The sequence below is a fragment of the Onychostoma macrolepis genome, chromosome 15 (genome assembly GCF_012432095.1).
Source record: "Onychostoma macrolepis isolate SWU-2019 chromosome 15, ASM1243209v1, whole genome shotgun sequence".
Taxonomy (NCBI): Eukaryota; Metazoa; Chordata; class Actinopteri; order Cypriniformes; family Cyprinidae; genus Onychostoma; species Onychostoma macrolepis.
The window spans coordinates 14,394,068-14,421,816 of record NC_081169.1 but is presented as its reverse complement, the minus strand read 5'-3'; the positions used below and the strand labels follow the sequence as shown (position 1 = coordinate 14,421,816).

At 38.6% G+C, this 27,749-nt stretch overlaps 1 protein-coding gene and 1 pseudogene across 10 annotated transcripts; both read left to right on the top strand.

Annotated features, from left to right (window-relative positions):
• The first annotated feature begins 124 nt into the window (after positions 1-124).
• LOC131554197 (alpha-2-macroglobulin-like protein 1) lies at positions 125-1,456 on the top strand (annotated as a pseudogene).
• Positions 1,457-7,137: 5,681 nt separating this feature from the next.
• On the top strand, positions 7,138-22,364 carry LOC131520662 (ovostatin). Of its 10 annotated transcripts, XM_058745075.1 has the most exons (10): positions 7,138-8,143; positions 8,357-8,537; positions 8,659-8,815; positions 9,996-10,048; positions 10,165-10,185; positions 13,069-13,119; positions 13,956-14,037; positions 14,120-14,203; positions 21,672-21,777; positions 21,862-22,364. In XM_058745075.1, the coding sequence occupies exons 1-6, from the start codon at positions 8,058-8,060 to the stop codon at positions 13,114-13,116; spliced, it is 546 nt and encodes a 181-aa protein (XP_058601058.1). In that variant the 5' UTR covers positions 7,138-8,057; the 3' UTR covers positions 13,117-13,119; positions 13,956-14,037; positions 14,120-14,203; positions 21,672-21,777; positions 21,862-22,364. The 10 variants fall into 10 exon arrangements, with proteins under 10 accessions (XP_058601058.1, XP_058601061.1, XP_058601057.1 ...); XM_058745078.1 differs by lacking the exon at positions 13,069-13,119; XM_058745074.1 differs by having other exon boundaries at positions 13,956-14,203.
• The last annotated feature ends 5,385 nt before the right edge of the window (positions 22,365-27,749 follow it).

Below are 27,749 nucleotides of genomic sequence, written 5' to 3'. Positions count from 1 at the left end.
CATAGGAACAGTTTCTTCACTCAGGCAATCCATCTCACGAACACTTAACAATAAACATGAAACACACAACACTATCATACATTTATTTATTTAACACATACATATTACATTTCAAATTTGCACCATGGCTGAGGGTGAGCCGAGCTCAGTGGACTATAAATGGGATATATATGCAGACATGTCCTCTCTTCTCCCGCCTTCCTCTGAACTATCTGCCTATCTGAAAACGACCACGGATATCGTTCCCCTGTCCGCCGCGCTCCCAGTGTTGGGAGTCGTAATGTGGTGTGTGTGGGCGGCACACACCATCCCTTAACCCTCTACCTGTCTGGTTTTCCCACCCACCCTCCCTCCCTTTCCTGCCTCCTCCTGGCATCCCTGCCTCAGCTCCACCACCGCTGTCTCCTGGCAGCCCCTCTGCTCACCCTCAACCCACCATCTGTGCGGTGGGATCGCCGTGGGTCTGCCAGTCTCCATTGGTGTCGTGGCTGGAGGATCCCTTGTCTCCGCCTCACAGTTTACCACAGACATTGCCCTCCCTCGCTCATATGGTATTAATTTGATTTGTGCAGGTCTTTAAAAAGGTCTTAAAAAGTCTTAAATTTGAGCTTAAAAATCCTGCAGCAACCCTACTGTCTTCACTAATGGTTTGTCATGCTTGAGGTCCGTCATTGAGGATGTCAAAAACACTTACACCACTGCTCTGCTCGCCTACACTTTCAGTCTGGCTAGAGACACGGACACTCGACAGAAGCTTTTCAAGAAACTGGAGGATGTTGCTTTTTCAGACGGTAAGAGATTTGTTTTCAGTGACTTTCTGTTGTCTTCTATGACTGTGCTGTTGTTTTTTGTCTTGCTCGTTGAGTTACTGGTGTCTCTTTTGTCCATGTGTCCTAAAGGGTCTCGTCTCCACTGGTCTCAGTCTGCATCTGCTGATGACTCTGATTCTCTGGCAGTGGAGATCAGCTCATATGTGCTGCTAGCTGCTCTCACTGCAGATTCACTCACTACAGCTGATCTGGGCTTTGCTAACAGGATTGTCAGCTGGCTTGTGAAGCAGCAGAATGCCTATGGAGGATTCTCCTCCACACAGGTGACTCAAAATACTCAAATCAAACACATGATTGCTGAATAATGGTTCAAAGTGACATTACTGAACACATTTATTTCTCAGGACACAGTGGTGGCTCTTCAGGCTCTGTCTTTGTACGCCACCAAAGTGTTCAGCTCCAGTGACTGTACAGTCAGCAGGAGACACTCACCACTTTGATGTCAATCAGGACAACAAGTTACTGTACCAGGAGAAGCAGCTGCAGAACGTTCCAGCCAAATACAGCATTGAAGTGAAGGGCTCACCTTGTGTGTAGTGCATTCAGCTTTACCCACTTTCTCTTTTTCCTCTCTTAGCTTTTGTCAGCTGTTCTGCTATGATATGATTCATTAATTTTTTATGTTCATGTTGACTCTCTCAGGTGGCTCAGTTCTACAACATTCACACTCCTACTGAAGCTAAAACACTGAGAATTGATGCTAAGATTGAGGGAGATTGCAAAGCACTGGGACAAAATTGATTTTTGAACTTCACTGTGAAGTACTTAAGAACAAACATGAAGTCAAAAGACTAGAGAATGATTATGACTTAAAGGGGTCAAGAACTGAGAAAAGAGGACAATAAAGGGAAAACTAAAGGACAATATTGTGCCGGCTGTTTTGGAGCCAACATTACAGTGTGATTAATTGTTTTTATTACGGGATTACTATTGCTTTGTCTGTTGAACAGATCGTTTGATATGAGTATTTATGCGTTTTTAACCTAAATCACAGCAGCATCCATCTGTGAAGGACGTAGACTGTCAAACATAAACAAATGTTAGCCAGTCATGGCAGTGGGAGTTTAGTTTCAAGTTTACAATCCGCCACACCTATTCAAACAGCGTTCTGATGAGGGCAGTCAAAAACAGAACAGAAAAGAGATTCGGTCTCATTTTTTGAAACAAATGAGACCATCTGAATGGACCGTTGAATCACTGGCTCACTCGATTTGGTAACACCTTACAATAACAGTACATGAATTATCATGTACTACTACCTTAATTAATAATTACTTGACTATGAACTAATGAAGAGTTAAGACATGTATTAATCAAGAACTAATGAAGAACTTAACTATGACATGAGTCATATGAATTACCGCATGAATAACACCACCTTAATTACATGTTAGTTCCTGCATGTTAGTTAATGTATTAATTAACACTTTGGGGTAAACTAAATCAAACATGCTCTAGAAGAAAGATTCATGAAAATGGCACACTGCAAAATTGTTTATAAATTTTCCACCTGCAGCTATGTCACAAACATCAGTGGATTTCTTGCCATATTTACGTTTAACCAACTCATCCAACGCACAATGATGCATTCATAATTAAAAACAACTTCATCTCATGCTGTTTTGAGTGATTCCACTGCTGCCCTCCTACAATAATGTATTCATTAAGCAGATGCAATTTTCCAAATTAAAATCAGTGTTAGCAGAGTTGATGGTTATGTTATGGATTGCTTTACTGTCTTTATATCATAATAATGCACTGAAATCAGACGTTTGTCTTGTGTTCTTGCTCTTCTTTTGGGCCACTATTGCCCCTTCAAAATGTTAACCTTCCTCCTACCGTTCAGTTCCTTCTCCATCCAAATGCAGCCACAGGACCTCTGCTCTTCCACTTTTTTACAAATCACCAAAAAACACCAAATATCTGATTTAGATGAGCTGAATATGTATAAAGCATGTGTAATTGCTAACTTTTTAAAGATGTGCCCCTCCAAGACAAGTCATGACATGATACATTGACAACTCATGAATTCATGTTAAGTTATAAGTAATTAATGAGTAATTAATTTTCTCTTCTCAAAGTTGGATAATGTCAGCTCTCCTTTCGTCTCTCAGTCCCTCACAGTCACACATACATTATATCAGGAGAATGTATTTAATGTATTCTACTCAAGGAAAAATCATACCTTCTGTTGTCTTCTTTTTAAAGAACTTCAAAAGTTGCACTTGAACCATTTTGTGCGAAAAATGACGGAAACTTGCTTCAGCTTGTTACAGTAACAAGTTCTGATTGGCCAATCACCGTTATTTAGTTCATAAATAATCATAAGTAGAGAATTTTAACATTTCATGTGCATGATCAATTTTACATAATACACAAAATTAATAATCCAAAGGGGATGGTAAGGGGGGATGGTGGTTTTACTGAGGGGATGCTTTTTGTCATTTTTTTTCGACCAGGGGGATGCCATCCCCCCGCATTCCCCCTCAATTCGAGCCCTGCTTATTTCTAATTTTGTTACTGTATGAGGCATTTAGGAAACTTTTCCTTTTTTATTTGCTCTTTTCCAGATATGAAAGGGTTAACATGGTCATTGTGGATATTAAACTCTTATCTGGATCACAGCTGATATGGCAAAGGTGCATTTGAGTGTTTCACCACAAACATTTTTTCCATAATGACCATGACTGATGAGTTTGTTCCTTCTTGCAGATCCCAAAAAATATTCTAATGAATTATCAGATACAAATGAAACCGGTTCTTCCAGTGAAAAATCTTTTATTACTTAATCTTTGATTACTACCAAACAAGTAAGATTTTATACAGCAGTTTTTATCATGTGATTCAGATTTTTTATTCAGATTTATTCCATGCACAAATTTCCATTGTTATATGAATGTTAACATTCTCCATTTCCTTCAGGTGATCAGTCAGAGACAGAATACCCTTCCACTGTCAATGAAGCTGAAGAATTGAAGCTCAGCTCTTAGTTTAGCTTGGATAAAGATGTTTAAACACTCAAATGTTTAATATTATAATGTGTATTCTTTATCCTGGGCAAAATTATTTCCAATCTATGAAACCCAAATTTGAACAACACCCTAAATCACACTTTCTGGCTACGTCTCTTGAAAACACAACACATGATTAATAGAAGCGTTGAAAACAAGTTATGTTGAACTGGTTGAAGAAGCTACATGCTATGGCAATTCTGAGAAATAAAGTCAATTGCGAGATGTAACTTTGTAACTCACAATCATGAGTTTTTGTCATGCAATTCTAACTTTATGGAGAGTTTTCATTTCACAGTTCTGACTTTGTAATTTGCAATTGTGAGTTTATATCACACAATTCTGAAAAAAATAAAAATAAAATAGGATTGAGAGAATGTGAGATAAAATTCACTATTACCTTATTGTTTTTTGGTCATTGGTGGAACTGGACTTCCATTGAAACTTCTCATCCAATCACTCTCAAGTAATGAGGAGAATACTATTATTCCTAAAAACCAAAAGGACTCACCATAATATATGATGAATTTTGTCAAACCTTATGCTTTTCCTGTCTTTGTGTATATACCAATGTGCATGCAAGAAACATTTACTCTGTGTGGGTGTAGGTGATTCTTGACCCTTGACTTCAGTATTGTTTGTTGATATTGGAAAGAGGTCAGAAGCCTTAGGGGTGTTTTGTGTGTGTGTAGTTTATTCAGATGATGATGTGTATATTTTACCATTTTCTATAGGCTGTGTGAATATAAAATAAAATATAAAAATAAATATACATTTTCTTGTGTAATGGCAGCATAAATTCATTGTATACTTTGAGTTGATAAACTGTAAAATATGTTTTGTAAATATCTGTAATTATTATTAATAAGTAATTACACAATGTGTCATCTATTTTACTGCATAAATAATACTTTTAATATTTATGGTAGCACAGCTGTATTTTTTAGGCTTTAGTAGTGCTGATATTGCAGAGGTTTTGAAACTGTATTGCCTACATGGTTGAATCATTAATCAGATGATCAATACAAATGTTTTGAAGGACCGCCTTAAGCATGAGTGTAACGGGGCTGACGAGACGTGAGACATGTGGATCCATGTGCAAGCTTTTATTGGCAAGAGACGTGGTCATAACAGGCAGGGTCAAACAATGGCAAACAGGTATGGCAGGGACAAGACAAAGAGTAATCCTAGAGCAAGCAAAGGTCGGTCGACAGCGAACAGTATCCGAAGGGGCCAGGCAGAGAGATAATCCAGGGAACACGGGCTAGAATCCAAAGGGGGTGCAAACAGTGTCCGAACAGATAGACAGGGGTAAATACAGGGAACACAGACTAGAAAATAACAAACGTTCCGTAAAGCAGCTGACACTAGGGGAGTGGAAAAACGCAGGACAATACAGGAACAGAACAGAAACACGGAATGACACAGAAAGGGTTAATCCAGGAAACACGGGCTCTGTAAAGCTGCTACGGCTTGGGGAGCGGTAAACGCATTCAATACTCGGCAGAGAGGCAGAGAAAGTCCAAGGCTTATAAAGCGTGTGTGATCAGTATGTGCGTGGGATCAGGTGTGCGTGTGATTAGTGCAATGAGTGATTGGTGACAGCTGTGATCAGTGTTGGATGATGGGAAATGGAGTCCATGTGGTGTGTGGTGTGAAAGTCCATGTGGTGAGCGAGTGACCTCTGGTGGGGAATGGACGGAAGTGCAGACCAGATTCGTGACAGAGCCCCCTAAGAGCGGCTTCCAGACGCTCACACAGTCTTTAATCCAGGAGGGAGGTGGAGCGGAGGCGGAACAGGGGGAGGGATGGAGGGCCAGGTCCTTGTGGAAGCGGAGTGATCTGGGACCGAGGTAGAGCCGGCAGAGCAGGAGGGACTGGAGCCCACCAGGGCGGAGCAGGCGGGATTTGAGCCCACCAGGGCGGAGCCAAAGATCTCCACGGCGGTGCAGCAGACCACCACGGCGGCGCAGATAGAGCACAAGCCCACCAGGGCAGCGCAGAAGACCACCAGAGCCAGATAGTGGACCACCACAGCGGAGCGGGTGGAACAGGTGGAGCAGAAGACCAGAGCGGAGCAGACGGACCCGAAGACCACCACGACGGATCAGGAACCCACAGCAGAGCCTGGGAACTAGGGAGAATGGAGACACAAGGAGACAGAACATGCACAGACACAAGGACTGAGGTAGGGAACATAGGAAGTTTATAATTAGTCTCCATAGCAGTGACTGGATAGAACGAGAGTTCATTGACGGCCTTCACAGCCGTGACAGGGCAGGACGAGAGTTCAGGGACGGCCTCCTTGGCCGAAACAGGACGATGAATCAAGGATGGCCTCTGTGGCCGTGGCAGAGCAAGACGAGAGTTGGTGAGTGGATACCACTGACACCTCCGGAGGTTCTGCAGCGGTTGCCGCTACCTCTGGAAGTTCTACAGCGGTAACAGTCTCCTCAACCGCAACTCGACAGACCGAGAGAACATTGCAGGGCGCCACAACCATACAAGAGGCTGAGGCGAGCCCGGCCGCTTCGGAAGGTTCTGCAGCGTGTGCCGCCACCTCGGGCAGTTCTGCGGTGGTGTACGCAGCCCAAACGCAACATAAAGTGATTCCCATCAGGGGAAGTGCCTCAGACAGGGGAATATGCATAAGAACAGGAGGGTTAGTGTGAGTTGGTTTGGGGATACCAGCCGTGCGTGCAGACACCAGCGGTACATCCCTCAAACTAGACATCAAATTGGGATAGTGGAAGACTGACCTTGATGATCTGGGTGTGTCAGCCCGGACGTGACGTGACGTGACTCTGGACGAGCAGCTGTGACGTGCTGCTGTGACTCTGGACGAGCAGCCGTGACGTGAGCAGCTGTGACGTGCTGCTGTGACGTGAGCAGCTGTGACGTGCTGCTGTGGCTCTGGACGAGCAGCTGTGACGTGCTGCTGTGACTTGGCTGGACTTGTGAAGATCAGCTTTGACTTGGCTGGACTTGTGAAGATCAGCTTTGACTTGGCTGGACTTGTGAAGATCAGCTTTGACTTGGCTTGATTCATGACGATCAACAGTGACTTAACTTAGCTCTTTACTGGCAGCAATGACATGACGGGGTGTTATGGCCGCCATTTTGTGAGCGCACGCTGATACGTCTGCCATTTCCGTCACAGACGCAGCGTCGCCTTCCTCTTCCATGACACCCACAGTAAACAAAGAGCCAGCACACCGCAAAGCATAGTCCATAAAATCCCTTAAACTAACATTAAATTTTCCCTCAGGTAACCATGACTTTATGGGTTCACTTAGTCCAAAACGGAAAATGTCCTTTAAGACAACCTCATCAAAAGGAATCCTAAACGCCAGCTCACAGAATTGAATGACGTACTCTTCAATAGATGAACTACCTTGTCGCAGATCGAGCAGCTGGTCGAATGGATCCATACCTGGCCAGGGTTCCTTGGAAAAGCCGATGGATCCTTGTGTGGCCGAGTATTCTGTAACGGGGCTGACGAGACGTGAGACATGTGGATCCATGTGCAAGCTTTTATTGGCAAGAGACGTGGTCATAACAGGCAGGGTCAAACAATGGCAAACAGGTATGGCAGGGACAAGACAAAGAGTAATCCTAGAGCAAGCAAAGGTCGGTCGACAGCGAACAGTATCCGAAGGGGCCAGGCAGAGAGATAATCCAGGGAACACGGGCTAGAATCCAAAGGGGGTGCAAACAGTGTCCGAACAGATAGACAGGGGTAAATACAGGGAACACAGACTAGAAAATAACAAACGTTCCGTAAAGCAGCTGACACTAGGGGAGTGGAAAAACGCAGGACAATACAGGAACAGAACAGAAACACGGAATGACACAGAAAGGGTTAATCCAGGAAACACAGGCTCTGTAAAGTTGTTACAGCTTGGGGAGCGGTAAACGCATTCAATACTCGGCAGAGAGGCAGAGAAAGTCCAAGGCTTATAAAGCGTGTGTGATCAGTATGTGCGTGGGATCAGGTGTGTGTGTGATTAGTGCAATGAGTGATTGGTGACAGCTGTGATCAGTGTTGGATGATGGGAAATGGAGTCCATGTGGTGTGTGGTGTGAAAGTCCATGTGGTGAGCGAGTGACCTCTGGTGGTGAATGGACGGAAGTGCAGACCAGATTCGTGACAATGAGACTCTCTTTATAAGAGACGGTTCAGTTCATGTCAAGACCTGGATGATCAGTCCTCATCATGGATCTGAACGTTAGCTGCTGTTGGAAAGGGCTTCTTCTGTTCTCTCTCCTTCTTGTCTGTGTCAATGGACAAACATCAGGGCCGTAAGTAACTAAGTGTTTCTATTCGTTTTAATGTCTATATAAATCGCCTGTCGCTTTTTCTAATTAAAAAAAAAAGGGGCAAATAGATCAACACATTAACTCTGATGTTTTGCAATGAAATCCATTTCAGCATTTCCTGAAAATGTCAAAAAAATAAATAAATAAATAAATCTTACTACTCAAATGATTGAATGCCGTATTATATCTTTACAGATCTTTCACAGTAACATTTCCTGCAGTGATCGAGTCGAGATCTGAAGCTAAACTGTGTGCAAGTCTTCTCAAGCCCAATGAAAGCCTTGTCATGAACATTTATGTGGTTCATGGTAACCAGAGCACTTTACTGCTGCAGGAGAAAGCTGAGGAAGAGTTTCACCGCTGCTTTAACTTCAAGGTCTGCCATCAGCACATTATAATAAATATATTCAAATATGTTTGTTTCATCATAATTCATCTAGGTTTTTGAGATGGCCTGTTCACAGAGGTTGTGAATACAGGATATTATTTCTCATCAGGCTCCTGTGGTAAAAGCAGAATCTGTGCAGAAAATGAAGGTAGAACTTCAAGGAGAGTCTTTCAAGATGACTGAAGAGAGAAAAGTCATGTTCAGATCTTACCATCCTCTGACCTTTATCCAGACTGATAAACCCATCTATACTCCAGGACAGACAGGTGAGCTGTGAATGTTTCAAAGGTTAAACAAATGTAAATACTGCTAGTGTCATCAGCTATATATGCTCTACTTGACAAAGTTACATTGTAGTAAACATTGAACATCACAGTTTAATAACCCGGCTTTGTGATGTCAAACGTGTACAGTGTAAAACGATACGGTGTTAGAATGTCACAGTTAGATTCTTAGAAACAGACGCCCAATCGCGTGCCTCTGCCTCATATTTACTACAGCTTTGGACAGTCACGGAAATAGGCCTACCGCTCGCTATATAAACAGTCTTTTTAGCATTTGAAATTAAAAATGTCAAATGTTGACGGAAAACACATGAGGAAGCTTTTAGTCACCCTAAAAGTCCATTCAGGAAAAACCTAATAGTACAGCCTGCAATAAAACAAGGATGTGCAGTGCTGGAGCCGTTAAACAGGATGCCATACTAGTACGTTTGTGCAGTTAAAGGAATAGTTCACCCAAAAATGAAAATTCTGTCATTAATTACTTATCCTCATGTTGTTCCAAACTCATAAGACCTCCGTTCATCTTCGGAACACAAATTAAGATATATTTGATGGAATCTGAGAGCTGTCAGATCCTCCATAGACAGCAAGGGTCCTTACAAGATCAAGGTCCAGAAATTCAGCAAGGAGATCGGTAAAATAAAAAAAATTTAAAATAAATAAATAAATAATTATGGTCGAACCCCTGATGGATTATTTTACCGATCTCCTTGCTACGTTTCTGGACCTTGATCTTGTAAGGACCCTTGCTGTTTATGGAGGGTCTGAGAGCTCTCAGATCCCATCAAATTGATCTTAATTTGTGTTCCGAATATGAATGAAGGTCTTACGGGTTTGGAACAACATGAGGGTGAGTAATTAATGACATAATTTTCATTTTTGGGTGAACTAACCCTTTAATGACACTGACTCCACAAATGTACAAAAAGAACATTAAACCTAGGAATTAGAAATGCACAGTGTGAAACATAAGATAATGAATATAATCTCAAGTGAATCATGAGCATCGAAAAAAAGTGAAGCAAGATAACCCAGGATTCTATTCAGTATAAACTGGATGGTACAATCAGGATTAGCTACAGCAAGTCCATTAGACCTGAAATACTGGTTATCACAACACAAGCATTATAATTATGTTTATCACACATTTTTGTTTTCACAGTGAATTTTAGAGTTGTTACCATGGATAAAATCTTTTCACCGCTTGATCAGCAGGTCTGGCGTGTTTTATTTATCACTTTTCTTTATTTTTAAATATGTTCAACACACAAACATGTTGGCTTTTAATCATGTCAGTTTTACAAATTATTTAATGACTCTTTTTTTTACAGTACAGTACAGTGGTGCTTGAGGTAAGAACACAAAATCTCCTTCTGTACAGTCATTCATGACAAACACAACACTGACTGTTATTTTAGCAATTATTGTGTTTTCAGTAACTGTCAGTGTTGCCAAATACTTTAACACTATTGCGGGTTGTTTTTCTTGTTTGCGGGTTGAAGCAACTCCAATACCTGACATTTATCCCCTGGAGTGCGAATTTTACCTGGGGAATCCTGCCAAAAAATTTGTATTTTACCCTCCAAAATTTTTACAGAGGGACCCCCTGGGCTAGTTTTGGGCTAGCTTTGAGTAGCAATTGACCCGTAGGCAATTTTTTTGTGAAAACCTGGCAACCCTGGTAATTATATACAGGTGCTGGTCATATAATTAGAATATCATCAAAAAGTTGATTTATTTCATTAATTCCATTCAAAAAGTGAAACTTGTATATTACATTCATTCATTACACACAGACTGATATATTTCAAATGTTTATTTCTTTTAATTTTGATGATTAGAGCTTACAGCTCATGAAAGTCAAAAATCAGTATCTCAAAATATTAGAATATTTACATTTGAGTTTGAATAAATGACCATCCCTACAGTATAAATTCTGGGTATCTCTTGTTCTTTGAAACCACAATAATGGGGAAGACTGCTGACTTGGCAATGATCCAGAAGACGAACATTGACACCCTCCACAAAGAGGGTAAGTCACAGAAGGTCATTACTGAAAGGTGTGGCTGTTTACAGAGTGCCGTATCAGAGCATATTAAATGCAAAGTTGACTGGAAGGAAGAATTTGGGTAGGAAAAGGTGCACAAGCAACAGGGATGACCGCAAGCTTGAGAATACAGTCAAGCAAAGCCGATTCAAACACTTGGGAGAGCTTCACAAGGAGAGAACTGAAGCTGGAGTCAGTGCATCAAGAGTCACCACGCTCAGACGTCTTCAGGAAAAGGGCTACCAAGCCACTTCTGAACCAGAGACAACGTCAGAAGCATCTTAACTGGGCTGTGGAGAAAAAGAACTGGACTGTTGCTCAGTGGTCCAAAGTCCTCTTTTCAGATGAAAGTAAATTTTACATTTCATTTGGAAATCAAGGTCCCAGAGTCTGAAGGAAGAGTGGAGAGGCACAGAATCCATGTTGCTTGAAGTCCAGTGTGAAGTTTCCACAGTCTGTGATGATTTGGGCTGCCATGTCATCTGCTGGTGTTGGTCCACTGTGTTTTCTGAGGTTCAAGGTCAACGCAGCCATCTACCAGGAAGTTTTAGAGCACTTCATGCTTCCTTCTGCTGACAAGCTTTATGGAGATGCTGATTTCATTTTCCAGCAGGACTTGGCACCTGCCCACACTGCCAAAGGTACCAAAAGCTGGTTTAATGACCATAGTTTTACTGTGCTTGATTGACCAGCAAACTCGCCTGACCTGAATGCCATAGAGAATCTATGGGGTATTGTCAAGAGGAAGATGAGAGACACCAGACCCAACAATGCAGATGAGCTGAAGGCCACTATCAGAGCAACCTGGGCTCTCATAACACCTGAGCAGTGCCACAGACTGATCGACTCCATGCCACGCCGCATTGCTGCAGTAATTCAGGCAAAAGGAGCCCCAACTAAGTATTGAGTGCTGTACATGCTCATACTTTTCATTTTCATACTTTTCAGTTGGCCAAGATTTCTAAAAATCCTTTCTTTGTATTGGTCTTAAGTAATATTCTAATATTTTGAGATACTGATTTTTGACTTTCATGAGCTGTAAGCTCTAATCATCAAAATTAAAAGAAATAAACATTTGAAATATATCAGTCTGTGTGTAATGAATGAATATAATATACAAGTTTCACTTTTTGAATGGAATTAGTGAAATAAATCAACTTTTTGATGATATTCTAATTATATGACCAGCACCTGTATTTATTCATTGTTTGTCCGAATATTTGTAGCTGGCTGTAACTAATGCCGAGTTCACACTGCAGGATTTTCAAACTCGTCGGATCGCTGTTGTTTTCACACTGCGTGACTATCTGGGGAAGCATTCAGTCGCTGCTGTGTTCACATTGCACGATGGATCGATGACAGGGGCTTTCACATTGCACGATTTCACAATAGGAAGAATCGCCGACAACTCTGTCTGATCCGCAAACGTTTCACAACAAAACACACACGAGAAGTGATAAGGAAATAACGCGAGAACCTGCGTGCGTCAGCCCGTTGTTCTCGAGCGAGACTGCCGAGCTCGTCAGTCAGCGCGGGCTTTGCTGTTTACGGTCGCTGGACTCGCTGCTCGAGATGGAGATGAAGATCGTCGAATAAAGGCTTGGATTTGGGTCTGTTCCTCGCAGTCGTATGGATTCTGAAGATCTGGATTACAGCGCACGAATAAAATTGTTTCATTTCGTAATTATGTTGTGGTTTTGGTGTTTTTTTTTATAGTTCTATTGTCAGTCACAGCATGTCGGAGATTACACCTTTTGTGGCCCATGACAAACAAAGTAAACATTTCATGACAAGTAAAGGTTAAACCATTTAAAATGTTATTTATTTTAAGGTTTAAAGTTAAGTCTTGTTTAACTTGTAGTCCTATTATTGGAAACGAGCCGGCAGCAGAAATCACACAATAAAACGAAATGTTATCATTTCAATATTACTAACTCATCATTAACTTAACATTAATTCATGCCTTGTTAATGTATCATAATGTCATGACTTTACTTGGGGGGGCACATTATTATTAACTCATCATTAATTACTTATAACTTAACATGAATTCATGAGTTGTCAATGTATCATGTCATGACTTGTCTTGGAGGGCACATCTTTAAAAAGTTATCAATTACACATGTTTTATACATATTCAGCTCATCTAAATCAGATATTTGGTGTTTTTTGATGGTTTGTACAAAAGTGGAAGAGCAGAGGTCATGTGGCTGCATTTGGATGGAGAAGGAACTGAACGGTAGGAGGAAGGTTAACATTTTGAAGGGGCAATAGTGGCCCAAAAGAAGAGCAAGAACTCAAGACAAACGTCTGATTTCAGTGCATTATTATGATATAAAGACAGTAAACCAATCCATAACATAACCATCATCTCTATGCTAACACTGATTTTAATTTGGAAAATCACATCTGCTTAATGAATACGTTATTGTAGGAGGGCAGCAGTGGAATCACTTAAAACAGGATGAGATGAAGTTGTTTTTAATTATGAATGCATCATTGTGCATTGGATGAGTTAGGTTAAATGTAAATATTGCAAGAAATCCACTGTCATTCACTGATGTTTGTGACATAGCTGCAGGTGGAAAATTCATAAACAATTTTGCAGTGTGCCATTTTCATAAATCTTTCTTCTAGAGCATGTTTGATTCAGTTTACCCCAAAGTGTTAATTAATACATTAACTAACATGCATGAACTAACATGTAATTAAGGTTGTGTTATTCATGCGGTAATTCATATGACTCATGTCATAGTTAAGTTAGTTCTTCATTAGTTCTTGATTAATACATGTCTTAACTCTTCATCAGTTCATAGTCAAGTAATTATTAATTAAGGTATTAGTACATGATAATTCATGTACTGTTATTGTAAAGTGTTACCCATTTACCTAAAACAGCATTCACATACAAAAAAAAAGTATAACCATAAGTGGTACTTGGTCAAGGGTGGTTGTCAAGTTGACTAATGATTAGGGGGCAGCCCTAATATATAAACCATAATTTTCACTAATTTGTAATTTAGTTACTGTATGAGACATTTAAGAACCATTTCTTTCCATTTGCTTTTTTTCCAGATATGATGGTCTACAGGAAAGCACTAACATGGTCATCGTGGATATCAAACTCTTATCTGGATTCACAGCTGATACGGCAACGGTGCATTTGAGTGTTTCATCACAAACTTGTACAGTTTCTAGAGGTCAGTAATTTGAGAATAACCAGCACTTTTTTCACACAGCTTGAAACTTCTTCTGGAACGTATGCATCACTTGTGGAGCGGGTCGATGCTAAAGATGATCATGTCATTGTGTATTTGAAAGAGGTGAGAGAACGGCAACATTCATATAATTTTATGTCATCACTGATTTTTGAGAAGTGGGACAAAACAGGGTGCAATATTGAAAAAATAAAACCATGTACTCAGACAAATGAAACTACATTTTTGTATCTTACATGTACTAAGCTACTGACCTATGCTTTAATTCTCCCAATTTTTCGCTTTTTTACAAAAAATGTTTTATCAAAATGTGCTTTTTACCTTGCCATCACTTATTTTGCAATCAAGTAATCAAGATGTTTTTAACATTTCAAAACACATTCTAATGTTAAAAGACATTTAACGTGACCAACGATTCCTCAACAAATATAAAGTATCATAATCAAATATTATCAAAATATTCATCTGACGGAGGTGACATACACCTGACAGAGTTGACACATCTGACGGTGGTGATGAAAACCTGAATTTATAGCCATTTTAACTATCAAAAATATTGAATCAATCAATTACTGTATTAAAAATACAATAAGTAAATACAATGAGTGTGTTGTTGTTTATGAAGATTTTATTCAAGATTCACATTTAAGTATTTTTATATATCATTGAACAGAAATGATATTTTCTCTCATCTCAGAACAGTATGTCTGCTGTGCATCTGCTATGGTAACAAAGTAACTTTTAAAAACCGTTAAATGAACAAATAAATCATTTAGTTGTTACCTCTAAACATATACATTCACCAAGATCTTAATATTCACATTTAAACATGTTAAGAAATGACCCAAAAATGATCAGAACACATATGATCACAATACAAACAAACTGTATAATGTATAGATATGTTTTATTCAGTGTTTTGTGTTCCCTCAGCCTTATGTTCCCTCAAACCTAACTCTGCTAGAAGTGATGACTATCAGTCCACAAAAGCAATATGTGCTGTATATTTAGTATTTATACATTATTAGAAAAAATTAAACACTATTTTATATTTAATATAATTAAAAATGACTTGAAAACCACAAAAATATTATGACTTCACGTTGAATGTCAAGTCCGTCAGACAGAAAATCTTATGGTGGTGACATCTGACGGTGTTGACAAATTTGGCATTTCCTTCACGAAACAAATGTAGTTCATTTAGTAGCCATTTTGTTTTCTCTGTTGATGCTAGATGCTAATAGAACCCAGGCTCATTGGAAAAAATTTTGTGTGAAAAGGAATAAAAGTTCCCTTTCATAGGTTCACGTTAATGCTGCGATGACGTCAACGCTTTGGGAACACCTCCAGTGTGATGAATGTCTGAAGCCCTTACACCATCACGCCAATAGACCCTTTTTCTGTTAGTAAACATTGTGATGTTTTTCTGTGGGCGGAGCTTAGGTGGAGGCAGAAAGATTCCACTGACCGCTTCTATGGAAGCAGAATGATGACAATAGTTTTTGAAACATAAAGCATGCTGAATTCCACAAATCGAAAAAAAAGATGCATTGCAATTAACAGTGATTGCATTTTAATGCCTTGTATTTGAGTTGTTTAATTAAGCTGTGAATATTTCGATTCAAAATATTTCACACACATTTTCATAATTAAAAATTCAACAATTCATATTCACCTTCTAGAATTCACTTTCAAAATATTCAACCTGTTTAAAAATACGATGTATAATATTCGACAGGCAAATTTCGGTCATTTTATTTCACTTTCCAAATTCGCTGCCACAAATTCAGTGGTTAAAATTTGGCAGAAAATTTAACGTTGCACATCCGGGAACTGCAGGAATAGCAGTAGAGCACCGATGCATGATCTCCAGCTGATGTCAGCCGCTCACCAGCAGGTGGCGCAAGCGGTTGTTGATGAAGGCCCTATGTGGATCAAGTCATTGATTTGCAAAAACTGATTTGCAGAAATGGAGCAAGCGCTAGAAGTTTTGATTATCGGGGCCAGTATAAACATGTAGAAACGCTGATTGTGTGTATGTTTAATTCAACATCTTCGCTGTTTCCCGTAGCATACATGTAAGCAGCTTTCTCTACCACAAAGGAGATTATAATGCTCTTTTACCCAATGCTGAAGTACAGAACTAACATTACATCTGAGGAAGACATATATTGCTTTCGGGTTGTTTAGTTTCTGTAACTCTGTATCATGGCTTGTGTGACTCTGTGCTGTAATACTGGGGTTCCCCTCATACGTCACACTCCAGGATTCCCCAAGGACGCCTAATGCGCCTCAGTGAACTAATACAGTGATATAAGACCTCAGATCTCAGAATACACTTTAGTGAAGATTATGCAAACTATATACAGGCATGCAAATGAGGTCAGAAGAACGCAACGCGCTACATTTTCGTTGCTTTCCCTTACCACTGATCTATAGAGTGGACAGTCCTACAAAGATATCAATACCATGATTAGTTTTAACAGTAAGCAACCACTTTATATCGACATAAAAAATGAGTTCAAAACCGCCTAGGTGTATTGTTGCTGCAAATGTAAACCGGAGAAAGCATTGACACGCTATCACAACCAAGGGGCCGTCTGACAATTCCACCGACTGGGTTAAACCATCCAATGTATTTAAATTAAAATGACTTTTAACATTTAAAATAACACAGTGTCAAATTATAAAGCTTGTATTGCTCATAGTGATTTACTACAGATGAGATTTTTACAATACCTCCCTTTTATATATGTACAGTACACAATTATTTACTTATAAAAGATCCCTGCAATGGGTTTTTTCATGTTCTAACGGTTGTAATATATTGCTAGATACAAAACTGACTTACTACAGGTTAGATTTTGCTAATATCTCCCTTACGGTATGTACAGTACACAAATATTTTTTTTTTTAAACTACAGTAATTCACCAAAAGGGTTTTTCATGTTCCACAGGTTGTAGTAAGTTGTGAAATTTTGCCAGTATCTCCCTTACTGTATGTACAATTCACATTTGACCTATCGGTAAGCCCCGCCCCCCTTAGTTACTGTTGCTCCCTCGGACAAACAAAAGGAGTTGCTCACTTCTTACAATGACAGATACAGTGTGAACAGTGGCGGTTTTAGGCATGGGCGAACGGGGCAGCCGCCCGGGGCGGCATTTTTTCATGACACGTGGGGGGCGGCACAAGCACTTGAAAAAAAAAAAAAAATCAAATGAAAAACCAAAGCGGCCGCGGGGGACAGTTCACCTCTCTCAAATTAGTGGGACAAGTGGGCTAAAGTCAGTCACACCCAGGGGCGCGGGAAGTGCTGAGGGTGCTGTAAGACACAAAAGGCCACCAAATGGGAATTAAATATTCAATGGAGGGATTTATAAAATATTAAAAATAAATACGGTGGGTAACTCGAAGGAGGGTTTATGTTAGCTAGTTTTAGCCAGAGATACCTTGCTAAAGCACAAGATAACATTAACGTTCTGCTTGAGCATATGAAAATTGTAACTTAATGAGTGTATGACAACCAGAAAATGAACGTTTTTGTCTTCATTTATTTAAAAAAAAAAAAAAAACTTTGTGAATTACAGTAATTTCTTAAGAATAATTATATACTGTATGTACAGTGAGGAAGATGTTGGCAAAATTTCAAGTGTAGTAAGTCAGTCTGGTCAGTAGTAACATTTTGGTGAATAACTGTAATTTTTTTCTTAAAAATATTTGTGTAGTGTACATACTTAGGGAAATTATTGTCTAAGGCGAGTTATTGGCAATGTATATTTAGTCAGTTTGAGTAAATTATTAATTTACTGTAAACATTCATTTGAATAAATTATTGGAATTTAATAATTAAATTTAAATAATTTAATAAATTATTACTTAATTTTGTACTGTGAGGTAAATTTGCAGACGGTCCCTAAAGCAGCCTAGGCGAATATCAAACCTAAAACTATAGCGCTTGGTTTTCTATGGGAGAAAAAATGGTTTGGTGAAACTTGTTGGTTGTGGGCTCATATTTTGGGCTCATCTGCTTAAATGTACATAATATACAGTAATATATTTTATTAATTAGATGCTGAAGTTAATCATTTATTATCACTGAGGCAACAAACCAGGGAAGTGTTTTCTTTATGGGAAATGTTTAACATGCTCGTTCCTCAACTTGCATTCATATCCTCATCTGTTTGCATCATCAGTAAGATCTGAGTTTGGTCTTTTAATAGGCTTATTGGAGATCTGCGCAGAACCGATCATCGCGAGATGCATGCCTGATTTCCTGATGCCAATCTGATTTCATGTGATTGTGTATTTAAATTATGCTTGAATATTCCCAAACACTATGACTGTGTGACCTCTGTGTGAGATATGTGATTGTTGTCATATTTCTATAAAAATCTAAAATACATGTTTATATTAAAGTAAACGCGATATCTGCCTTTGATCTCGTTGGTATCTGTTCTACTTCGAGAGGACAGAACTGTCCGTCTTGACTGCACTTATTTCACTCCTCCCCTCACTGCAGCCGCCTACATTTCAGGCAAGGTGCATCTCAAACAAGCCTAATAGCTGTTATTGTGTTAGTGCACTACTGAGCCGCGAAATGTGTTTTCTTTAACCGATTTCTGAGGAAAACAGCGTGAAACCTTGTGCGTTCGTTCATATTCTACATCTGCTTAACTGTCGATATAGTTTAGCATAATCTTCAATAAAGTGTATTCTGAGATCTGAGGTCTTATATCACTGTATTAGTTCACTGAGGCGCGTTAGGCGTCCTTGGGGAATCCTGGAGTGTGACGTATGAGGGGAACCCCAGTATTACAGCACAGCGTCACACAAGCCATGATACAGAGTTACAGAAACTAAACAACCGAAAGCAATATGTCTTCCTCAGATGTAATGTTAGTTCTGTACTTCAGCGTTGGGTAAAAGAGCATTATAATCTCCTTTGTGGTAGAGAAAGCTGCTTACATGTATGCTACGGGAAACAGCGAAGATGTTGAATTAAACATACACACAATCACCGTTTCTACATGTTTATACTGGCCCTGATAATCAAAACTTCTAGCGCTTGCTCCATTTCTGCAAATCAGTTTTTGTAAATCAATGACTTGATCCACATAGGGCCTTCATCAACAACCGCTTGCGCCACCTGCTGGTGAGCGGCTGACATCAGCTGGAGATCATGCATCGGTGCTCTACTGCTATTCCTGCGATTCCCGGATGTGCAACGCTCAATTTTCTGCCGAATTTTAACCACTGAATTTGTGGCAGCGAATTTGGAAAGTGAAATAAAATGACCGAAATTTGCCTGTCGAATATTATACATCGTATTTTAAAACAGGTTGAATATTTTGGGAGTGAATTCTGGAAGGTGAATATTAATTGTTGAATTTTTAATTATGAAAATGTGTGTGAAATATTTTGAATTGAAATATTCACAGCTTAAATAAACAACTGTGTTAAATTTCAGGACCTAAAAATGCAAGCCCTGGAAATACAAGGCATTAAAATGCAAGCACTGTTAATTGCAATGCATCTTTTTTTCGATTTGTGGAATTCAGCATGCTTTATGTTTCAAAAACTATTGTCATTATTCTGCTTCCATACGCTTCACTAACACTAGCTATGAAGTTTGTTAGCTTTTTTTTTTTAACAATTAGTGGAGAAAATCCGATTTTACTTGCATATGTAAGATCACTCACTGTGCAGGACCATGATTGTTATTTAAATAAGTTAACTTTAAAGACGAAATCAGATTGGCCGACCTGTACTCACTCAAAGGATGCACGATCTGACAGGATTACCTTCGGTTGAGTGAACCACATAGAAACCTAACGTGTAGTAAAAGAGAAACTCACCTGTGTCTATCTAGTCATGAAGATGTATATATATTAGCGGTGTCAACGTCAATGCGTTAACGCATGCGATTAATCCAAAAAATTTAACGCGTGTGACGAGGGTACAGCGAACCGGTGTTGCCAGTGGGCTAATTTGAAAATACAGTTGCAAGAAAAAAAATTTTGGGCTACTTATTTAATGTACCGCGAAAAAGTGTATATAGACAAATAAAAATGAAAATAGATCCTTTTACTAATGTGTATTACACTTGGAATGTATCCCTGGCAACTTAAGAACGGAGAGGCGATTGTAGCATCACAAACAACGTGAGTTTCAGCAGAGCATACATGATAAGGCTTTTACACAGCAGAAATAAACATGACAACAGCCACTATAGATTATATAAGATACACACGATTACGATAGATGTGGTCTGTATGTGATTTTCTTGAGATTGAATGTGTACATCTGAAATGCTAATTTGTGCAGCGATATAAAAGGCTAGCATATTTTAACAACAGTAAAAGTGAGTTCCGAGTAAAAGTGTACTATTAATCTCATAAATTGTCTTATGTAGCATGATGCTAATGTTAGCTCTAATGCAGCTGCAGAACAGGTCCAATTCTTTTTCATAACGCATTTTGTCATAATACTTCATAAGGTCGCAAGAAAATGTTTTGTTGTATTTATTTAGAAATACTTTTGATAATAGTTGGCTAAATGTATACTGGGATTGAAGCGATGTGGCTTGGTAAACGTTTTATTGCCAGTATAAATGCTGATAATGGCTGAATAAAAACAAAAGAATAATGATAAAATAATAATAAGGATTATGTCTCATACCTGGCGGAAGTGTGAAAGGTTCTGTATATATTTTTTTTTATTTATTAAATTTTTTTCAATTTCAGCAGGCAACTATTTTTACAGCTAACGTTACATGAGAGTGAACTGGGCCAAAATACAAAAAGTAAGTAACTAATGGGCAAATAGTTATTTTCAAGTATATACATCCTGTAAATACTTCTACAATTAATTGTATTACAAATTATACTACGATTGGAAAATGCTGTAAATTGATCAACTGTTCGGCGTGATGACGTTGAATGTCTCCAACAGCGTCTGTAGTCCCATTTAGCAACTTGTTAGCAACCGTCTTTTTTAAGAAACAAAACAGTTTAAAAAAAATCATGAGTGGGGTGTAACAGGTGTGTTTTATGTCGTAGAATAAAACGTGAAAGTATCTTGTGCCTGTGTGAGCCACAGACCTTATTTAAGGGATTTAACCAAAATCCCATTCAAAAAACCCATTGACTCTGGGACGATGGAACTGAAAGTGCTAAAACGCTAACTCGCTTCCGGGTTTTTGCCTACAAAGTGACATCATAGTTCCACCACTCTATTGTGATGGGAGAAACGAAGCTTTTCGAAGCATTGAATCAATTGAACCAATTGTTTTGAAAAATTATTTGATGTTTCGAAGCACTTGAAACAGCACATGCTGGTGACACCTGTTGGTGAAAACATTGTAAAAGCATTAAAGAAAGCAGTACATCATGTTGAATCCAAAGACGACCACGTGATAATGTATCTTCAAGAGGTGGGAATGATAACATGTATGGTTTATTATGACAACCAGTGTGATTAAAATGACAATTAACCATTATCCGTTTTAAAACCTAATAGCACCAATTAAACTAATGTAATTTATTATGAATATGTGTTTTACATGTTTTACAGGTTCAAAAGTACATGCTCTTCCACCAAACACTATATATTAAAAAGATCTTCTCAGTTAAAAACCTTAAGCCAGCAGTTGTAAAAGTCTATGATTATTACCAGACAAGTAAGTCTAAATTACTCAGCACTGAATTATTTATACACGTTTAAGTCTTGGCACCGTTGCAGCTTTTTTCAATCTTGTTTGCAGGTGAGCGGTCTGAAGCAGAATACTCTAATCACTGCCTGAGGAGTGATGCCGCAGAATAAACAACACATCTTCACACAAATTCAGTATATATCTCTGCACAGTTATATTAGCATAAATAATAATACAGCTGAAAGCTTTAATTTTCTTATTGTCATTATGGGTTGCCATTTATTTCATACATGTTTTGGTCTCTTTATTTGTGTTTTATCATTTTAAAGCACATTAAGATTGAGATGTAATCTTTTGCTCATATAGGCTTTATTATATTTGAGAAATATGCTTGTTAGTTGTTAACATGCACTAACACTCTATCTTTATACCAAATATAAATGCTTTGACAGTGTTTGGGGAGTAACTAGTTACATGTAATGGAAATACGTAATTTAATTAGAAATTAAAAGTAATTGTAATTAGTTAGAATTACTAAGAAAAAATGTGTAATTAAATTACAGTTACTTGTTAAGGATTGTTAAGGATTACAAAGGGGGTTACATCAGATTTTTCACACACACTCCCAAATACAGATTTAATTGATTTCTTTCATAAATTACAGTGACTGCTCTAAAATATGAAACACCAGTGTTTCAGAAGTTTATAACATGCTTATCTGATAACTCTTATATTTCCTATATGCTTTATTTTTTTTAAGATTAACTGTTTTTTTTCTGTTTCCTGTCATAGCTATGCAAAGATTTGATTTCAAAAACATTATCATAGCTATTAAACTATTTCTTGTTATGATTTTAAATCTGTATTTAAACTCAGAAAGATTTTAAAGCAAGTCTGATTTTGTGATGGTTGTGCTTCAAAGGGGACATCGGATGCCCATTTTCCACAAGTTGGTATGATTCTTTAGGGTATTCTTGAAATGGTCTCAGTGGTCATGAAAAACAACACCCTTTTTACCTTGTCAAATACAGCTCTGTTCACAGCAACTCATTTTGCTGCATATCTCTTTTCATGCTAATGAGCTCTGCTCACCCCGCCCCTCACTTCTGTGGAAGAGCAAAGGCGATTCGCAAATAATCATAAAAAATCTAAAGTTTGAGACTTACTACTTTTGGAGGTGCAGCTGGATCATGAGCAATGAGTACTGATTCATCCTTGAGTTTTAACTTTTTAACAAAACCTGCCTGGAGTCTGGAGTAAAATGATTTGCGCAGCCAGACATAAACGAATTTAGTGAATGTGAAGTGAACTGTGGCCAAGTATGGTGACCAATACTCGGAATTTGTGCTCTGCATTTAACCCATCCAAGTGCGCGCGCACACACACACAACAGTGAACGAACACACACCCGGAGCAGTGGGCAGCCAATGCTGCGGTGCCCGGGGAGCAGTTCGGGGTTCGGTACCTTGCTCAAGGGTCTCACCTCAGTCATGGTATTGAAGGTGGAGGAGAGCGCTGGTTATTCACTCCAAGATCAAAATGGCTTGATAATTGAGACTGTTTAGGTTTTTGCGGGGATTAAAAAAAAAAGGAGTTAATTTTTATCATTATAGGGTGGTTGTGTCCACACACTGCCAAGACACATTTATATGCAAATGAATTTGGCATCCAATGTCTCCTTTAAAATTAAAATATTAAAATATAATCTTAATTCAAGTGATGAAGGATTTTGTAAGTCTGACATAATCAGTGTTGAGTTCTACTGTAAGGTTAACCCTGCCTGGTTTACATGTTTGAAAATGATTAACAGTTGAAAACATTTGAAATTTAGAAACGTAATCAAAAAGTAATCAGTTACATTACTTTAATAAAGTAATTGAAAAGTTACACTACTTATTACATTTTAGGGTAACTTGTAATCTGTAACCTATTTCATTTTCAAAGTAACCTTCCCAACACTGTGCTTTGATTACCGTGTACCTATTCATAGATTTCTCTATATTCGTGAAAAGAGCAAATAAAGTCTAGTAAATTTGGCATGTACCCATCAGATTTCTTTTAAATTATATCAAATATCAAGATCTCTACAACATCACTGTCACGCAGCGGTGTGCAATAATTCACAAGGCAGAGGAAGACAAAGCATAGTTCAGTATCTTTTAATAATCCAGATAACAGGGCTAAATCCACACATAAACACGTCTACAAACTGACTTTAACACCAGGCAAAGACAAACTGAACAGACTAAGTAGGGATGCACATGAGGATAATTAATAGAACACAGGTGAACAGAATGACACAATCAAACATGAGGGAAAACTAGGTCACGGAGAGCACATGGGGAGAAAACATAACAAAACAGGTCCATAAATGTGACAATCACTAAATAAAAATATCTTTGTCCTCACATTATTTCAAAATATATAATGATATTATATAATGGTGCTAGTAATAAGGCCATGCTGCAATAAATTTCTAAAAGTGTTAAGATGCATACGGGGACAGCAGAACCCACGTTGCCTTACCCTGCTATAAAGTATCAGCAACTGTTTGGTTGCCCCAATTCTTCAAAATATCTAATCCCACATTCTTATAAAATTATATATAAAAATAAATTAATTAATTAAAGCATTATCTTCCAAATGAAGGCCATCATGTAGTGCAATGAGGAAATTATGTATAGTACAGCTCTATGTCAAGGTAACTACGTCTCTTCAAAAATCAGATAATTTGACTATTTCATGACAAAGCAAGGCTAGTTCAGGATCATTCTGAAAAATAGGCAGTTCCACCTCAAACTCATGCCATTGACTGAGATAGATGCTGACTGCTCAACCATTTTGGGTAATGGGCCTACAAATGGCTTGGTTATCTCTGCAAATTAAACTAGCGACTATTTAATATTGAATAATGACACATTTTGTCTTTATAAACTTTTTGGTAACCGTGTATCTAGTTGCATAAGGTGTGTGGTGTGAGCTGGTGCAATTTTTATGCAGGTGATCAGTGAGAAGTATGGCGCATTTTGTAAAGCAGAGGTTTATTGTATCAGTTGTTTCTCTGAAGCATAAAGGGATAGTTCACCCAAAAATTATTCAATTAATTTGTGTTTCGAAGATGGAGGAAGTCCTTATGGGTTTACGAGTTTGTTTGTTTTTTTTGTTTTTTTTCTTGGTTAACTGGTCTAATTATTTGAAAGATTATTGCCTCTTCCATAGACAGTGTATATTTTATAAACTGCCAAATGTTTGTTGATAGTATTTGTGTACTATAATAATAATAAAAACAAACATTGAAAAGAGTGAAGGGTCTGTCTCAGGCTCAGCCACAGCTAAAATGCAAAAGCAGATCTGAAATTTGCAATTTAATTTAGTGACGCACTGAAAATGTAATCATATGCTTTAAAGGGTTAATTATCAAATGTAAAAATACATATTTTTGTCTTTTAGAAGCTGCATTCAAATCCATTTGGCTCAAAAATCTGAGGGGCACACGCACACACACACACACACACACACTTTGTGTCAGGGTGGTAAAGGAAGAGGAATCAGTTGCAGGGATAACAGATTTGAGTTTCTAAACACAAAACAGGAACTCATGAAGTAATCGTTAAGCCACTGTCCGAGAGGTTAACCAGGAGAGATTCCAGCCAGGTCCGAGGAAGTAAATATCAGCTCCGCAAAGGCGTCTAGGAAAGGGGTTTAAGAGCAAGTGGCAGAGAGAAACAGTCCAAGGACAATGAGACAGACAAGCTCTCCAATGAGCACCAGGGCACAGGGAATGGGGATGGTGGGAGAGAAAGGGAGAGCGGTTCCAGGAGGGTGAAGGCAGAAGCCTTGACTGGAATCTTCTAAGGCTGGAGGACAAGACTGATATTAGCAGAGCAGCTGGATGGATGGAACAGAAAGGGCAGGCAAGGGAAGCAGGTAGAGCTGGGCAGCCAGGGATGGGAGGAAGGTGGCAGGCAGTAGGGAATCCAGCAGCCAGAGCCGATGGGGGAGCTGGGGAGCAAAAGAGGGAAGAAAAACAAAAATCACAACAAACTTATTTCAGTAATTCTGACTTATTTTCACTTGATTTGGTTTCTGAAATCAAACTTACCATAGCTCAAGCTCAGTCACTGTGGCAACTTATGCTGGCAAACTATCCTGGTCAGGAGCAGGCTAACTGTCAGGCTAAGCTGAGCTCCTCTAACTCTGACCAATAGGAACGCATTGATATTACCACTGACTCTCTCACATACAATTAGTTGACTTTATTATTAGTCCAAAAATAAAAGTATACAGAAAATACACCTTAAATAATCAAATAAATAAAAAATAGGCTACAACCAACTGTATTTAATGTATTGTGCCCAAAATAGGCTAATGACATTTTAACATAGTTGCTACTTGCACATTTAGTTGATCAGCAGTTTCTAGCCATGCAGCCTTTCTCTCTGAATTTATGACAGCTGCACCTTTTATGGTTATTAGAACATTAAAACATTGCAATCTAAAATGGCTCTTTAAAGCATTAAAAACACTAAATCAAAAGTTAAAATAAATAATAGACATCAGACTACATTTTAACTGATAAGAGGAACACACATTTAACTCATTTGAGCTAGTATGGCTGTATTAGCCAGCTTACATTTGATTTACAGTTATTGCTATCATAAAAATACACTTATATGTAGGATTAAAATTCTATGTGTCACTTTAATGTCCAACAACAAATATTTTAGCAGAATGTATATTTTATTCAGAATTCTTGCGCTATTATTCTATTCTGCTCCATCTGTGTAACGTGAATGCGCTCAGCAGTGCTCGCTAAGCCTCGCCCACTCCTGACAGCAAAATGGATATATTTGCATTACTTTCTAACATTTACAAATGAGAAATATACCTGTGACGTGTCAGTTATGCACTGAGGAAAACACAACGTCTCAAATGCATTAAACAACTCAAATATTCACTGTTTGTCATGGTGGATCAATTTGATCCATGATCAACATTAAGGGCTGCTTAAGAATAAGTGTGCACATCAAATTATGACTTAAATTGTCGTTTATGAAACCGCTTTAGTCCCGATTGATTTGGTAGGCTATTTCAAGTCAGGTTTCTTAGCGTCTTTTATGGAACAGGCCCCAGGGTCCTGTACCATGAAGCCGGATTAGCTGGCTAGCCAGGTAAGTTTCAATTTAGTTTGCGCCAACTCTGGGTTTTAGGTACCATGAAAGTAGCTTGGCTTGTAGATGCGTTCATTGCCATAGTAGCGTACACTCCACAGCTAACCTGCTCCAGGGCAGGTTATGTTCTGGGTTAGAGATCTCAAACTGAAATTGGACTAATCAGATGTGAGCAAACTGACACATGTCTGACAAAAAAAAAAGTCACTCCCCCAGTTTATTTTGCTCCAAATTAAATGTCACTAGTACTGAAAAAAATGGTCTGGCTTTAACCTTTTCAGTGGTGAGTTTAAAATATTCCAGCAGTCCCCCCAGAGTGAGTTTTTTTTAGGCGACCGTTATTTTAGAACGTTTCCCCTTAATGTTTCCATGGCGACGCGTCATGATTGTCACGTGACACACCGCGGCCACAATAACACTGTATGACAGATGTATCGCTTTTATTTCGTTTTTCCTTTTTTATTCAAAATATTCATAAACTTGCTTACCATATAATCAACTATCTGATATTCCGATTCACAAATATGTGCAAATGAGTGTGTTTTATCGTTTAAAAACAGTTCTAAATGATCTTGATCGTGATCTGTAATGTGATATGGGCGCCGCCATGTTTGTTCGCGCTGCAGTTCAGAGAGTCCTGTCAGTCGGATTTACATCACGTAAATTCATCAATTTCTCGCAAAATACATGCAAGTAAGTGGCGGGTGAGATGGGAGAAGAATAGAGTGAACTTTATAGTTACTTACACTATGTGTATTTGATCTTAATAAAACACGTCTGAAAATTATATTTGAATGGATTGTTATTGCTGCTTCCATAAACATCTGA

What these genes read in the sequence shown, in the direction of transcription:
- LOC131520662 (XM_058745069.1), top strand. Translation starts at nt 8,058, where the DNA reads ATGGATCTGAACGTTAGCTGCTGTTGGAAAGGGCTTCTTCTGTTCTCT. An exon ending in ACCGCTGCTTTAACTTCAAG is followed by an intron (nt 8,538 to 8,658) that starts GTCTGCCATCAG and finishes ATTTCTCATCAG; the next exon opens with GCTCCTGTGGTAAAAGCAGA. An exon ending in TTTCACCGCTTGATCAGCAG is followed by an intron (nt 10,049 to 10,164) that starts GTCTGGCGTGTT and finishes TTTTTTTTACAG; the next exon opens with TACAGTACAGTGGTGCTTGA.